Source organism: Haliotis cracherodii, unplaced genomic scaffold (genome assembly GCF_022045235.1).
Source record: "Haliotis cracherodii isolate W230 unplaced genomic scaffold, xgHalCrac1.p SCAF_2, whole genome shotgun sequence".
Taxonomy (NCBI): Eukaryota; Metazoa; Mollusca; class Gastropoda; order Lepetellida; family Haliotidae; genus Haliotis; species Haliotis cracherodii.
Genome location: NW_027266275.1, coordinates 15,763,667 through 15,778,888, shown reverse-complemented (window position 1 = coordinate 15,778,888; position 15,222 = coordinate 15,763,667). Strand labels below are relative to the sequence as shown.

The following is a 15,222-nucleotide window of genomic DNA, read 5'->3' as shown; positions in this document are numbered from 1 at the left end:
GAGATCACTTACTTTGTGTGCTGGCAATTTGATGCCTTACTCTGGTAGTGTGGGTTCGAATCCCGGATAGAACTCATCCCAAATAAGGACTAAAATCTGTACTTTACTAAGAAAGTGTTATCTCAAATATAATATTTGTACCCAACATATTTGGTTGGGTATCTTGAGTCTTTACTTAGATACTCAACTTCAGCATGAATGTTGAAATGTTTGCATGTATTGTTATTTCTTTGCATCTTTCTTGTCATTTCAAAACATGACAGTAGCACAACTCCTGTTAATGAGTAAGCAATTTGCTTGTAACATCATTTAGATTAATTCATGAAACCGAGGATAATAATCGAGATCAATCTTGGATTCAAACCTACAACCAGGATACTGATCTCAAAGGGACAAAACTCTGCACAGCAAGCTGCAGTGTTTTCCAACTGAACTACTTGGCCACTAAAAGGGAAATGTATTGGTGTGGCACCAACACACCAAGTTCCATGATCAGGATATATCTTGGATTCAAACTAGAAAACTGAGGACCCTGTTAGCTAAGGGACATAACTCTAATAAGCACACTTAATCAATGGGCCACCCTAGGAGATCTGTAACAATACAAAGGAAAGTGGGTTGGGTCAGAAATATAAGATTTGCAACATTTTCATCCATATCTCCACATTCTCAGAAAAAATGTTGTATTTGAATTTCCCAAATTGCCAATTTAGTCAATATCCTCCCATCACTTAGAAATGATAAGGGAAATGATTAAAACATTTGCTTTCTGCTGTGTAAGAACCATATGTCCTGACTGTGACAAATCATCAACATTAAAATGCCATGATGGACAATCAGTTATAATTTATGAAAACGCCTTCTACCCGGGTACCCGACCCCTTATTACCTGACCCTACCCAGGAACCCGCTGTAGGTATCAAGTTGGGTACAAAATATTCATTTGGGAATTGTTTTACCAGAGCCCTGGCAGGAAGTATTTAGATATACACATGTAGTAAAAAATGATCTGATCGTGCATACACTGAAGACTGTCAAAGCTTTGTCTTTGTGCAAACATATAAACTCAAGGGATGTGTGCATAGTCAGAAAGAAATGTGAATATTAGTAATTTGTACTTGTGTAACCATGGAATTTTATTATTGTTGTCATTAAACAATATATCACATGACTAACCACAGGTCCTGTGGGTGCCCAGTTTTTACTCAGGACCCACCCGACCCGAGTACCCCGCCCCAGACCTCGTGCGCATCGTCAGAAAGAAATGCGAGCATTAGTGACTTGCATTGTAACCACTAAGTTATCGTGCATTTTTGTCATTAAACAATATGATTACCACGAGACTAACCACGGGTCCGGGTAGCTCTGTGGGTACCTGGGTCCTACTCAGGACCCACCCGACCTGAGTACCCGTGTACCCGAGTTACCTGTCCCAGCCCTAGCATGTAGTCATAAATGAATATACTCATAACTATATGATCTCTGAAACTGCAGTCGGACAATCTGCCTGTATAATAAAAACTCATAGCCATATACACAGCATAACTATCAAGGAATCTTGTGCCATTGAGCCTATTATAAAGTCTTCTCAATGTCCACATTAATCTCTACAATGACATTTTCTGCTAGCCATTAAACTGTGCCAGCCAGGTCGAGAGTTGAACTATTATGCTGAGAGACAAAGGCTTTAGAGATACCCTTTGTCACAACATAATCTATAGCTCTATAGCAAGGATACAATACATGATACCCAGATGTTAACTCCACACATACGACCTTAAGGAGACACATTCCAGACTCTTACAAATAGATCTTTTCAAAACTTGAGAAGTGGTTTGGATGGTTACTGGTAGATGTTTAACGTCTCACTCAATATTACGGCTATATGACACATATGTCTGTAAATAATTAAGTCTAAACCAGACAATCCAGTGAATGACATCATGAGCATCGATCTATGCCATTGGGATACGATGACATCAACCAAGTCAGCAAGTCTGACCTCCAGTTAGTCGCATCTTGCGACAAGCATTGTGACAGTGTTTGTCAGCAATATTCCAGCTTTATGATGGCGGTCTGTAAATAATCAAGCCTGGACAAGACAATCCAGTGATTAATATCATGAGCATCGAACCACGCAATTGGGATACGATGACATGCATCAACCAAGTCAGCGAGCCTGACCACCGATCTCGTTAGTTGCCTCTTACAATAAGCATAGTCGGCCTTTACTGCAAGCATGGGTTACAGAAGAATTTCTCGGGTTTTGAGACTGTGAAACATAAGGAGTCTATATATGATTTTAAAGAATCTACTACTGCTAAAACTAGAACAGTGAATTGAAGCCATTTGAAGCAAGCTTCTTGCCCCCTGGACAAAGTGAGTGAGAGTTGTTTTACGCCGCTTTTAGCAATATGACGGCAGGGGACGCCAGAATTGGGCTTGACACATTGTACCCACGAGGGTCCTGGACAGAGAGGTACAGAACGACCATCTTCATCCTTGTAAACGAGATGATGCAGGACTGAATGTCACCAGTCGACCGATAAGACAGATACTTCCAGGAACAAGAACGTGTTCTTGTCTCACAGCCCCTGGTTATCCTCACACTCAATTTTTGTTCTGTTTGTTGAATCAAGGATCTGCCATGTTGTTTTCAACAAAACTGGAACAAGGAAACACAACCGTATACCTATTTTCTTCTAATGACACAGCACACACAAAAGATAATACATTGTGATTACTCAGTAACTTCACAAACGGCATCAATGACACGAACATAATGTTCAATTTGACATTCATTAATTTCGCAAAATCGATCAGTCATAACTGATTCAGTGCATAATAAATCTAGATTAATGTCCCTTGTCCCAGCTGCACAGACTTCCCCAGAACAGACGACAGTTTGCACACTAACAGAGTTCGGAAATCAAACTTCCTTGACTGACCTTGAAGTAAATTGTTTTGCCCCTTTCTTACTTAGAAAGAAATCGTGATCCCCCAAATAACGGATTTCAATTATTTACAGGCCGGTGTGATAGAGCTGGAATACTTTTGACAGCTTAATAAAACAACACTCAACTTTTGATAAGGAAATGCCTTTCATTCCATGAACATGATAGTACACCAAGCTGACTGCTTCAACCTGGTTGTCATTTGCCTGAAAGGCTTCAGTGTCTCATTATTTGCATCAAAGACTGAGTTCAATACAGTAGAACATTGGTATAACCAACTTGAAGGGACTGGAGAAATCAGTTTGTTATATAGGTTGTTCGTTATATACGTTTTCGATCGGAGACATCCATCTTGGATCAAACAAAACACAGTATCACGTAATTGCAGCATTGCCAGCCATGAAAGCATATGCAAGTGAAGTGACACTTTGACACAATCTCGTGAAATTTATGTTTGTCTTACAGACAAGATTAGTCCAGTTACACAAGTTACAGGTAAGAGTATCATAATGTAAGTTCAACAAGTTCAAATTGTCACTGCTGATTGTGTTGATTCACGCTGATCGCCAATTTTCAGTGACACTTGACACTGAGTGAGATTTCTCAGTTCCCTATACACGTCACTAATTAGTGGTATTTGGGCTTGTTTGAGATCAGATATCAGTTCGCTATATACATTAATTCGCTGTAGAGAGTTTGTTGTATGCGCACATTTTATAAGATTATATAGAGGAAACAAGTCAGGGATTTTGTAAGGGTTTGTGGTATTCGTGTGTTCGCTCTATCCATGTTCAACTGTTTCTTTTTGTGACAATTTTTTTAGATTTTGGAATGAAGTTCAATTACATCATGTATCATGTCCTTACAACATGAACAAACCATATAATCCCTCCCTTACATATATAGCATCAGACCTGTGCCCCCTCAGTTTGTTTGTTGTTTTACGCCACATTCGGCAATATTCCAGCTATATGACAGCGGTCTGTAAATAATCGAGTCAGTACCAGACAATACAGTGATTGACATCATGAGCATCCATCTACACAATTGGGATTGATGACATGCATGAACCAAGTCAGCGAGCCTGACCACCCGATCCAGTTAGTCGCCTGTTACGACAAGCAGTCACCTTTCATGGCAAACATGGGTTGCTGAAGACCTATTCTGACCTGGATCTTCGCAGGTCCCCCTCCTGGTTGATTGTTGATTATGGTGCTCCAACAGTGTGAGATTTTGCTCATAACATCTGGTCTGGTCCAGACTGGATGATTTACAGGCCGCAAAGAAATAGCTGGATTATTGCTGAATGCAAAATGAAACAGCAAACAAACAATCAAAGCGTGTCCTTATTATATTATAGCTATAGTTGACGCTGCTTCCAACACCAATAAAACGCAACACGGAGGAGACATTTAAGACATAATCCACCATCAATCAGCAGCCATGAAACTGATGACAATAACACGCAAATCAAGAGAGTCGTGAAAATGTGCAAATTGTCCAATAACGAGTGGAGATTAATGAAAGGATGTATCCACCAGGAGGCCAGGCTATAGTGTCCATGGGATAATGAGGGATGGCAGACCTCAGCCTGACAGCTCCACACACAATAGCAGCAGCCGAACCCATACCTTCCACAATGAACACCATCACAGCCTGAATACCGGCTGGCCAATTAATAAACCAGCTACATCAGGTTTTATAGACCATCAACTCAAATATAATGCAAAATTTCCAATTTCGATGATCTCTCCCTCCATCCAAATGTCTTGAGACATCTATTTATAGCCAGAGTGCCACCAGCTCAAAATTGAAAAGCCAAATTCACACCCTGCGGCCAAAATGTTGCAAGCAAATACAGATATTTTACCACATCCCTTAAGTAATGAATGCCCTCCATCTCGCTCAGTCTGCATGGGGTCTGCTAATTCAATCATTGAGTGGAACGCAATTTCAACCCGGAATCAATTGCTATGCTTTTGAAGTGACACTGAAAAATATTTCACATCAGACATGGCTAATGAAAATCTCAATGGAAAATTTAAGACACTTTTGAGATGTTTTAAGATACTTCATGTATGAAAATGTCCAGGTAAGGCTGGGATGAGTCCAAATTTACTACCCGGGTACCCCCCCACCCCCATCCCCTCTATTACCCGACTCTACCTGGGTACCCACTGTAGGTCTCAGGAGATGTCTTAAAATGTCCAAACGGGAACATTTTTAGCATAGCCCTGGCAAAACGTATTTTGATACATGTATTAAACAATCTGGTCATTCATACACTGAGGTTGAATTAAGTTATATTTTTATTCAACCATATGAAAAATCAGAAGGAATTGGTGCATAGTCAGAAAGAAATGCGAACTGTAGAGTTCTAGATCATTTTTGTCATTAAACAATAGATCACGTGACTCACCACGGGTCCGGATAGTCCTGTGGGTACCAGGGTCCTAGTCAGGACCCACCCGACCCGAGTACCCGAGTTACCCATCCCAGCCCTACTGTCAGGTGCATCTCAATTAAACAAGAAGTACACCTGCACCTAAAGAAATGAACACTTCGTGTTTAAGGATGTGTCAAAACATATTTTACCCTTTACCGTTATGTACCTTTCGTGTGGTCTTGCTTTTCATAACACTGCGCTTCATCTCATGTATATTATATATCTGCATGATCATCTAAAGTAGTTACTTGTTTGTGATTCCTGAATTAGACACATGAAGGCACAAGTTTGTTTGTTTGTTTGTTGTTTAATGCCGAACAAAGCAATATTCCAGCTATATGACAATGGTCTGTAAATAAACTATTCTGGACAGGACAATCTAGTGATTGACATCATGAGCTTCAATCTACACAATTGGGATACAATGACATGCATCAACCAAGTCAGCAAACCTGATCACCCGATGCAGTTAGTTGTCCCTTACCACTGCTTACGACAAGCATAGTCACTGTGCTATCGAGTCCTTAGACCAGGAAATTGGCTGGAGCCAAATGCCAGTAGGACATATTCATGATTTTAACAAATATTAATCTTCTAGACTTCAGGGAAAAGTCAGGATGTCAGGATCCAAACTAAAACATAACATTTGGAAATTATGTGCAAACACTGACACAGACCTTTAATCCTGTTATTGATGAATCAATTTACACCGCCTGTATGAAACTGATTAATCAATAAAATCTTTAAAAGCAAAGTATATGGTTAAATGGCATTTTTATCCCAAATACCCCTAATCATAATGTCTATGAGTCCTATTTGATCATTCAGTGCTAGTTCCTGAAAATTATCCAAAAGAAACAAACAGAAATTCCTTTTTATTTTAATGTTTTCCAATCAAGATGTTCATGACGTTGACTATGGCTTACAATGCTAAACTCTTCAAGGTTATACAAAATGGGTTCTTGCCCCCCAAAATAAATTGTCCATGAAAAAAATAAGTATACTTCTGGCCTTTGACAAAAAAGGAATTGCCTGCAATGAAAATTACATTTGTGCAAGGTGTTTTTCTAAAAACAAATACAGGCTCACAGTTAGAAATAAAAAGGAATATCTGGTTTTGCAGCTAAGCTGTAAAAGATCTAATTTCGAAACAAAATCCCAGTCACATTGATAGATGTGTGTGTGTGGCTGCTTGTACTAGTCTGGACTGATGCTGATTTATAGTGCTAGCCAACTGAGACGCCATGAATACCCCACTCAGACACAGTATACTGACTCCGAGCCGACCAGTCCTTGTTTAAGGCCCCTTAATGCAGAGCACCAGACAGGGTAACAACAAGTACCATCTTTTAACGTCTTTTGGTATGACGCGGCTGGGGATCGAACCCAGGACTACCCGTACCCATGGTCAGTCATGTGATACATGGTTAAATGACAATAACAATAAAATTCCATGGTTACACTAGTACAACTCGCTAATGTTCACATTTCTTTCTGACTATGCACACATTCTTTCCGACCTTTATATGTTTGAGTAAAGACAAAGCGTCAGTCAACTTCAGTGTATGCATGATCAGATCGTTTAACACTATATCTTAACACTTTTTTCAGGGCTCCGGTAAACAATTCCCAATTGAACATTTTGTACCTACTCTTGAGACCTACAGTGGGTACCTGGGTAGGGTCGGGTAATAGGGGGTTGGGTACCTGGGTAGTAAATTTGGACTTGTCCCAGCCCTACTACTGAGCTATAGCGCTATTGCCTATGCCTTGTGGTGCAGAGTTGCTCCTTCTAAGGAGCACGAAACAATGCTAGAAACCTATGATAGGGTTTGAATCCCGGCTTTCCCTTATACTGTTTCTAGGTTTGTCTACATCATGCTCATGGTTTTACCAAAGCGGTAAATGCCAAAGACAAGGGCCCACTTGCACAAAGCAATCTTAGCGCTAAGATGATTGTAACTCCCATACTTTAACATAGGCTTAAGATAATCTTAGCGCTAAGATGATTGTAACTCCCATACTTTAACATAGGCTTAAGATAATCTTAGCGCTAAGATGATTCTAACTACCATACTTTAACATAGGCTTAAGATAATCTTAGCGCTAAGATGATTGTAACTCCCATACTTTAACATAGGCTTAAGATAATCTTAGCGCTAAGATGGTTTTGTGCAAGTGGCCCCTGCACTGTATTTTCTAGAGTATAGCATACACTTTTTTTCTGAAAGAGGGGCAGCTAACGTAAGATTTCAAGTAGTTTCAATCACACTGAAATCAACCCAAACAGCATCTCAGGACCTTTTCATACACTCATTTCAAAAGAGTATGATTTTTGCTTAACAAATCAGCCACATAAACAAAATGCAAAGCAACCTACACACTTATATCATTAGAACAGTAGCTATGGTCATGATAGATTTACTATAGTCATATAAAAACTTTGGGTGTTCTTTAACTCTTTTAGGGTAGTACATATAATACACAGATCTTACAAAGAGTTAGATAGGTCAAGTTCAGGAATCTATTAGTGAGTGAGTGAGTATGGTTTTTACGCCGCTTTTAGCAATATTCCAGCAATATCACGATGGGGGACACCAGAAATGGGCTTCCCACATTGTACCCATATTGGGGATCAAACCCAGGTCTTTGGCGTGACAAGCGATCGATTTAACCACTAGGCTACCCGACCGCCCCAGGAATCTAATAATGTCAATTAACTTCACTTTTGTGGTCAAATCTGTTCAAACCATTCCTAACAAGCCGTGATTATTGATAAAGAGCAGAAACAGCTCCCTTATAGACCTCTACAGTACACAAGGAAAATATTGATCTCTGAAGCGAAAAACATTTTCACAGCAAGTTTGTTCCTCTTGATCTCTGTGAACACATCCCCGATTCCTGTAACAGGAGCCTACAGCCTTCACCAACTGTCTAGCAATGATTACATCACATAATTACTGTCTTCTAACCTAACATTTCAAATCTACAGAGGAATAGACATGGTATATAGATCAAATACATTGTAATTTACTTGTTTATATAATTGTACTCACTTGTGTAGTTTAAGCATGGAATTTAGGAAATATGCAAAGAAAACAACAACTCCAGCTGATACACATGCTGAAATATTATTGAGAAGTGTTCGAAAAAGGGGTTCCTGGAGTCTTTGAGATTTGGTCCTAAGTATTTGAACCTCGGGACCCTTGAGCTTTTAACTCGTAACACTAGGGTTATGGCAAAGACACTTGACTTTCTTGAGACTATTAAATCTCCTCCATACAGCCTAAAAGTCCAGACAAGTATGTCAAATCAGGATGAGTGATTTCCCCCCGCGTCCGGGGATCGAACCCCGTACCTTCCGCTCTCTGGGTAGACGCTATACTACCACAGTATGTGTACAAAATAGAGAGAAGATTCTTGTGGATTATGCAGAAACAAGTGGATGATTTGTTTGATTGTGAGATTAATCCAGTCAAAAGTGAGGAGCTGGTGTTGTTCTTTCTTAGTAATTTGGATATAAAAACTGTTGTGACTTTATTCATAATTATCTGTACTGGATGTATGGTGTCAGTTATTAACTCACAGCTTTCGGCCATGGGAGCCGTGCCAATTTACACTTGTCAGAGGGGTACACAAAGTACGTGAGCTAGACGACCAGTTGTCGGACTTTCATTTTGTGGAAGCCTCGAAGGCTGAGTGGGTTAGATCGCTGTGTGCTGGTGATTAGGTGCCTCACTCTGGCAGTGTGGGTTCGAATCCTGGATGGGACTCAACCCAAATATGTATGAGAAACTGTACTTCACTAAGAAAGCGTTATCCCAAATATAACATTTGTTACATGTTATATTAACTCACAGTCTCACTTTCTGATATCAATGTGGCTTTACACATCATGGTGACAAAAAAATTTCAGACATCACCATAACTGTTCCTTAAATGTGTACACTAATAATAAAATACTATCAACAAATTTCTCTTTCAGTTCAGCATCCATATAAAAATACATCTGGCAGCAATGGATCATATGACACATGCACTAATCATACTAATGTGCATCAGAACTATAATTATTGCATGACAACTTTAAAAACACAATCTAATTCTATTAAATGTTTGCATGCATTAATCATATTGATCACCGTTATACTGCAATGTGTGTGATAACCATGGCAACACATTGTATATAGAAATAATGACACATGTATAAGAAAAACTTATTAATAGACAAGCTGGTGCATTTTCATGATAATGTGATGTAATCTTTAACACTAATAACAGAAACAATGATGTTGAACAACAATATGGCATAGAAACACAGGTTATTATTAAAAAACTATTTATTTGATATTTACTACTCAAACAAAGTTAAAGAACACCCAATTAGTTCCTACATTTGGTAAATCTGTCATGTCATTACTATAATAACTATAGTCATATATAAAAAATTGGCTTGCTATTTAACTTCTTTTGAGTAGTATGGATACTCCAAGCCTACTGGAATTCATGGTTTCCAACACCAACAGGTTCCAGACCAAGGTGTGTGGGTGTATGTGGGTGTGTGTGGGGGGGTCACTTTACAATTATTACAAAACATCTTTAGATGTAGTACTGAGTGAGTGAATGTTATTGCAAAGTGCAGTTTCAGTATTACGTACAGTTATATCCCAGCAGCCGATCAGTAATCAAGTCCAGATGAAGCACACTAGTGGTTGATAGCATGAGCAACAACCCATAAGGGGACTGATATATACCGCTCAACTTACGATAGGGATAATCAGATATGTCTTTTTATTCAATAGTCACATGTGATCTTATCTGCTTATGTGAACCCGTTTTGTGTATCATAGAAAACTACATATCCCTGTCAAAAGTGGAGTGGTATATTTTGAGGGGCATGACATGACAACAACAATGATGAATCACATGCTGATGACACATTCTGCAAATCTGAATTGTGACCAATTTACAATCATTGTTATGAACGAACGTTTGGGAAGATCAAATGAAGTCAACAAACGTTGACCCTTTGCTATATTGCATGTTGAAAATTCCTGATTACAAGGCACTTTAACGTGCTACAAGAACATCTGCATCCAAACCACACAGCTATATGCTGGACATACTGTTACAACAGGGGTCCTGCGACGCCCCATCCACACTCATGTTGCATCCAACTTGCTGCATGGGCCTCCACAGAAAAATCAATACGTGAGGACTGACCTGTTCAGTGCCTTTAAGAGTGCATTATCGTGCACATCTGTCAGTTATCCAAACAACAATAACAACATATATGTCGAACAAGCGATAATCTATAAGCATGAAAACAGACCCAGAGAGCATATTCAAGTAAGAACAAAACTTCTTCGAGTTTCCGGCATAAAAATTCCTCAATGCATGGGTATCCCCTTCAAATTCTAGTGCCAACTACACAAGTGTTCATTGTGGATAGTTGCTAAAACCGCATCTGTCAAATAATTCTACAGTCTGTCCACACTGACAAGCGGGTGATTCTCACTGTCAACACACCCCATGCATTCCATCGGTACAGTGCCACTTGGACACTCCCTGCCCTGACAGTTTTCATGCTGAGAGAGAGCTTTCACTGAGCGCACCTGTTTCGCGTTCTACGTCAGGAGTCAGATAGTGCCAACTTACCACGAAAACTAAGGTGTAGAGAAACAACAGAAGTTTGTTGCAGCTATATGCAGTGCAGGCACACATAGATCTCCGAGGGTGCTTTCTGTTCGGACGTAATTCCGGGAGCATTCGCTCCATGCCTTCAGACCCTGCCGCCATTGTGTTCGTTTGATGACCTAGATGGTCGGGGCTTGATCACATGACAGTCACATGACAAATTCCGAAACTATATAATGATGGCGGGGAATTTAAAACAAGATGAAGGTTGATCGATTTTTTTTTCAAGCAGTTTTTGTCCCTTTCCCCAGATCTATATATATTTTACAATACTTGTTTACCAGCTGTTTACATGTATTTGATTTCCGGTTAAAAAGAGATGTTAAACAGACGTTGATTTTCGTGTCATGTGTAAAATTGATTCGATCATTGTCTAGGTGCCATATTAGAGTAATTTTTAACCACTAGATTTATGTGTACCATGACAGTTGATTTTGCAGACTAACAAAGAGCGTTTAAAAGACGAACAATTTCCTGGGACTAAGGGTGCCGGACCCCTTTTGGTACTCCGGGTGTCGAACCCTGTGGTATTCTGGATACGGCAGTGCACTGAGCTGGATGCCATTTCTTTGTACGTGGATACCAGTATTTCAATTTGGAAAATTATTTTTCGTCGTTTTGGGTGACAAATCAAAAGAATTATTTAGCTCTAATATGTTGAGCACGTATATGTAGTAATACACTTTGTCTGAAAATCCCAGCGAGCTTGACCACTCGATCCCGTTAGTCGCCTCAGTAAGACAAGCTTACTCGTTTTTTTTACAGCAAGCATGGGTTGCTTGAAGACCTATTCTACCCCGGATCTTCACGGGTTGTTATATTGATGTGATACACCAAACCGATAATCTTGATATCACAACACGATAAGTATGCAAATGAGGTGACCTTGCCGAAACTACTTATAATACGTTGCACGCACCGACACGTTGTTCACTTGCTCAAAACACTTTTGATGTTTCCGACATAGGAACCGCTTCGGCGGCTAATAATCTCTATTTCAGGGGGCGGTTGGGTAGGCTTGTAGTTGAATCGTTCGCTCGTCAAGCCGAAGTCCCGGGTTCAGTTCCCTACATGGGTACAATGTGTAAAGCCCATGCCGTGTCTCCCGCCGTGATGTTGCTGGATTATTGCTAAAAGCGGCGCAAAACCCATGTCACACACTATTTATTTCACAGTCGGTAGTTCAACACGATCAACCCCGGGCTGCACAGGCAAAACGTACATATCGCAGAAGCATAGGTCAAACAGCGCTTCTTGGCTTACATGCACCAGGTTCGAACCTCTTTGTTTCAGTTGTGAGAGGTGAGTTGAGGCTAGGTGAAATTGGGTTTAAAGCCGCGTCCAAGATTATTGCACTTATATAGCGACGTGCATGCACGTGTGTGTGTGTGGCTGCTTGTATTAGTACGGACTGATGCCGATTTATAGTACTAGCTCACTGAGATACCATGCCGCAGTTTAACATGAATACCCCACTCAGACACAGTATACTGACTCCGAGCCGACCAGTCCTTGTTTTAGCCCCTTAATGCCGAGCGCCAGACAGGGTAACAACAAGTACCATCTTTTAACGTCTTTTGGTATGACGCGGCAGGGATCGAGCCCGGACCTTCCGCTCTTTGGGCGGACGCTCTACCACTAGACCACGGAGGCGGTCTTAGTTGTGAGACACTGAATCACGTGATGTGAGAGTTTCTCTTTAAACAAGCAGCTCTTCGAAAACTTCGTATTCAAGATCAATACCGCAAACGTTTCCTAAACATAAGGACGCACGTTTAACGTTTTAGATGCAACTATGAACTAGTATTGAAGGAATGCACTTAAATAACTCGACGTAGCGAACACTTCAGTCAAAGAAACCCTAAACCAAGAAAAAACGTGGAAAACAATCTCCACTTCACGGTCAACGATGGCGTATTTTATGTACGCTTCAAATATCACCGAATCTCGCGATAGTTGACTTATTGAGGATATAATAGATTCGCACGCTATCAAGTTGTTTCACGCATCGATCATGTATCATGGGATGGATGATAGGGACGTCTCTGCGTGTTCTTTGGCCTTCTTCCCAAACAGCTGGTCATGAACCTCCTGATATGTCCTGATATATTCTCATTACCTCTCTTCCCTCGACGTGAATATGAGCGTGACAAGTGCACATGTACGTCACCATTCAAACCCTCCAGGTACCCTTTGAACAGCTGGGTAGACGTTCGTGACCACTTGTGTCACTCCAGGGAAATGGAATTCTGGTAGGTTACGGGAAAAGACGAATGGGGATGAATGCTGGGTAATTCAACCAACTCGTGTTATTCCGGAACAAGCATCTTGCAGGTTATGGAAAGGGGCGTGTGGTGACAAATGTGGTAAATCAGAGTAATGTTCAGAAACCATGTCGCCCGTGAAGCGCCGCACCAGTCGGAGCAGTGTCAGGTGACTCGGAGGCAGGCACTTGACCACTGAACTACCGTGTCCGGCTCTGACATTGATCTAACATGTTTAAGTGAGTGAGTGAGTATGGTTTTACGCCGCTTTTAGCAATATTCCAACAATATCACGGCGGGGGACACCAGAAATGGGCTTCACGCATTGTACCCATGTCGGGAATCGAACCCGGGTCTTCTGCGTGACGAGCGAACGCTTTAACCACTAGGCTACCTGACTGCCCCACATGTTTAAGGGACAGGTCATTTATAATAGGGGGTCGGATAGTGGTGGGTGGGGTAGGGGTGTGAGAGGGTATCATCAGGAGAGGGTGACATAAATATGATAGTTCCTAGCGGAGGGTTGTAAACATGAATCCCATATTTGGGAGAGTCGTGAATATAATGAACAAGGACATGGGGAGGGTCATTATTTTTAGTACAATAGTTCATAAAAAACACAGACCGCCCCATCCCCTCTGCCCCCCGTAAAAAAGACCGCTCCATAAGCAGCCACTGTCGTTCTGGCGAGTTAGCCTCCCGTCATGATTGTGTTAATAGACGCACTAGTTCGTACGTTCGTACGTCTATCTCCGGTCTTAGTCCATGTCATTATAATAAAGTTGTATATACCCATGATACGTGTACTTTGAGGTTTTTTCCAAACGGCTTATAAAGTTCTGTGGTAAGTCTACAGGTTGCTGTAACCAAATATTACCATATTCACATTCATACAATCCCGGTTCGCCCCGATTAAGTTTCTAGGTTTGTCAGCACCATATCCTTGCTCGTGGGTTTCACCGAAGTGGTAAACGCCTGAGACCTGCATCACTTCAGGCTTTCCTCCAACATTAAGCTGACACGCCGTGATATTATAAGCGGAATACTGTTAAAAGCGGCGTTAAACCCAACTCACTCACTCACTCACTCACTCACATTCATACAATATGTATTTAACTTAGTGTGCCTTTTTATTTTCCCATGGCTGTCGTAGAGAAGCGTCATATATATATATATATATAATGCCAAAAAAGCATGGAATAGCGGGAATCATTAAAACATATCTTCTGATCTATATGGAATTGGTACATGGAAATGACAGCATCATAATCTGTTCGGTAGTGGACGATCAGATCTAATGGGTTTTAATGGTTGGTGTGATGAGACTGTGGCGCACAAGGTCGTTAAAGAGGTCGGGGGGTCAAATTCGAAATTTGCATTTTGCAGCCGACGTCACTAATGTCGGGTCACCTCTGTAGGGTGGACATGCACGAACTCTGCGCGGCATGCTTCTGATGAGTCGACCAATGTCAGCCCATGTTATTCCACTCATTGGTGAGAGCAGCGCAGCGTTCATGGAGAGTAATGGCTGGATTATGGCGTTGACGTGTTAAATGAGTGTGTAGGTCAGGACTGAGTTCTGGCCATGGCATGACATGGATGTTTTGCTGTTGGAGGAACTGGGTCATAATCCAGGCACGATGAGCACGTGCATTACCATCTTGAAGGACGAAACGCTGCCCAACACATGGTGCAAATGGCACCACGAATGAAGTTGCAATGATCAAATGATCGTGTCTCTCCAGTATTGACCTGTGACTCTGCCATGGGCAATATGGATCGCAGTTCGGCCATTCATTGTGATACCACCCTATACTATTATGGTCCCAGGCTCCAAAGGATCATTCTGTGCGACGTAAGC

The 15,222-nt window shown here is 41.0% G+C and overlaps 1 protein-coding gene across 1 annotated transcript in view; it reads right to left on the bottom strand.

Moving 5' to 3' along the window:
* The window catches only part of LOC139468752 (tetraspanin-15-like), a 91,095-nt gene extending 79,894 nt beyond the window's left edge, over positions 1 to 11,201 (bottom strand). Inside the window, exon 1 of the mRNA XM_071250883.1 lies at positions 11,059 to 11,201. Coding sequence (XP_071106984.1) covers positions 11,059 to 11,199 — 141 coding nt within the window. The 5' untranslated portion in view covers positions 11,200 to 11,201. The remainder of the gene's footprint in view (positions 1 to 11,058) is intronic.
* Positions 11,202 to 15,222: the final 4,021 nt, after the last annotated feature.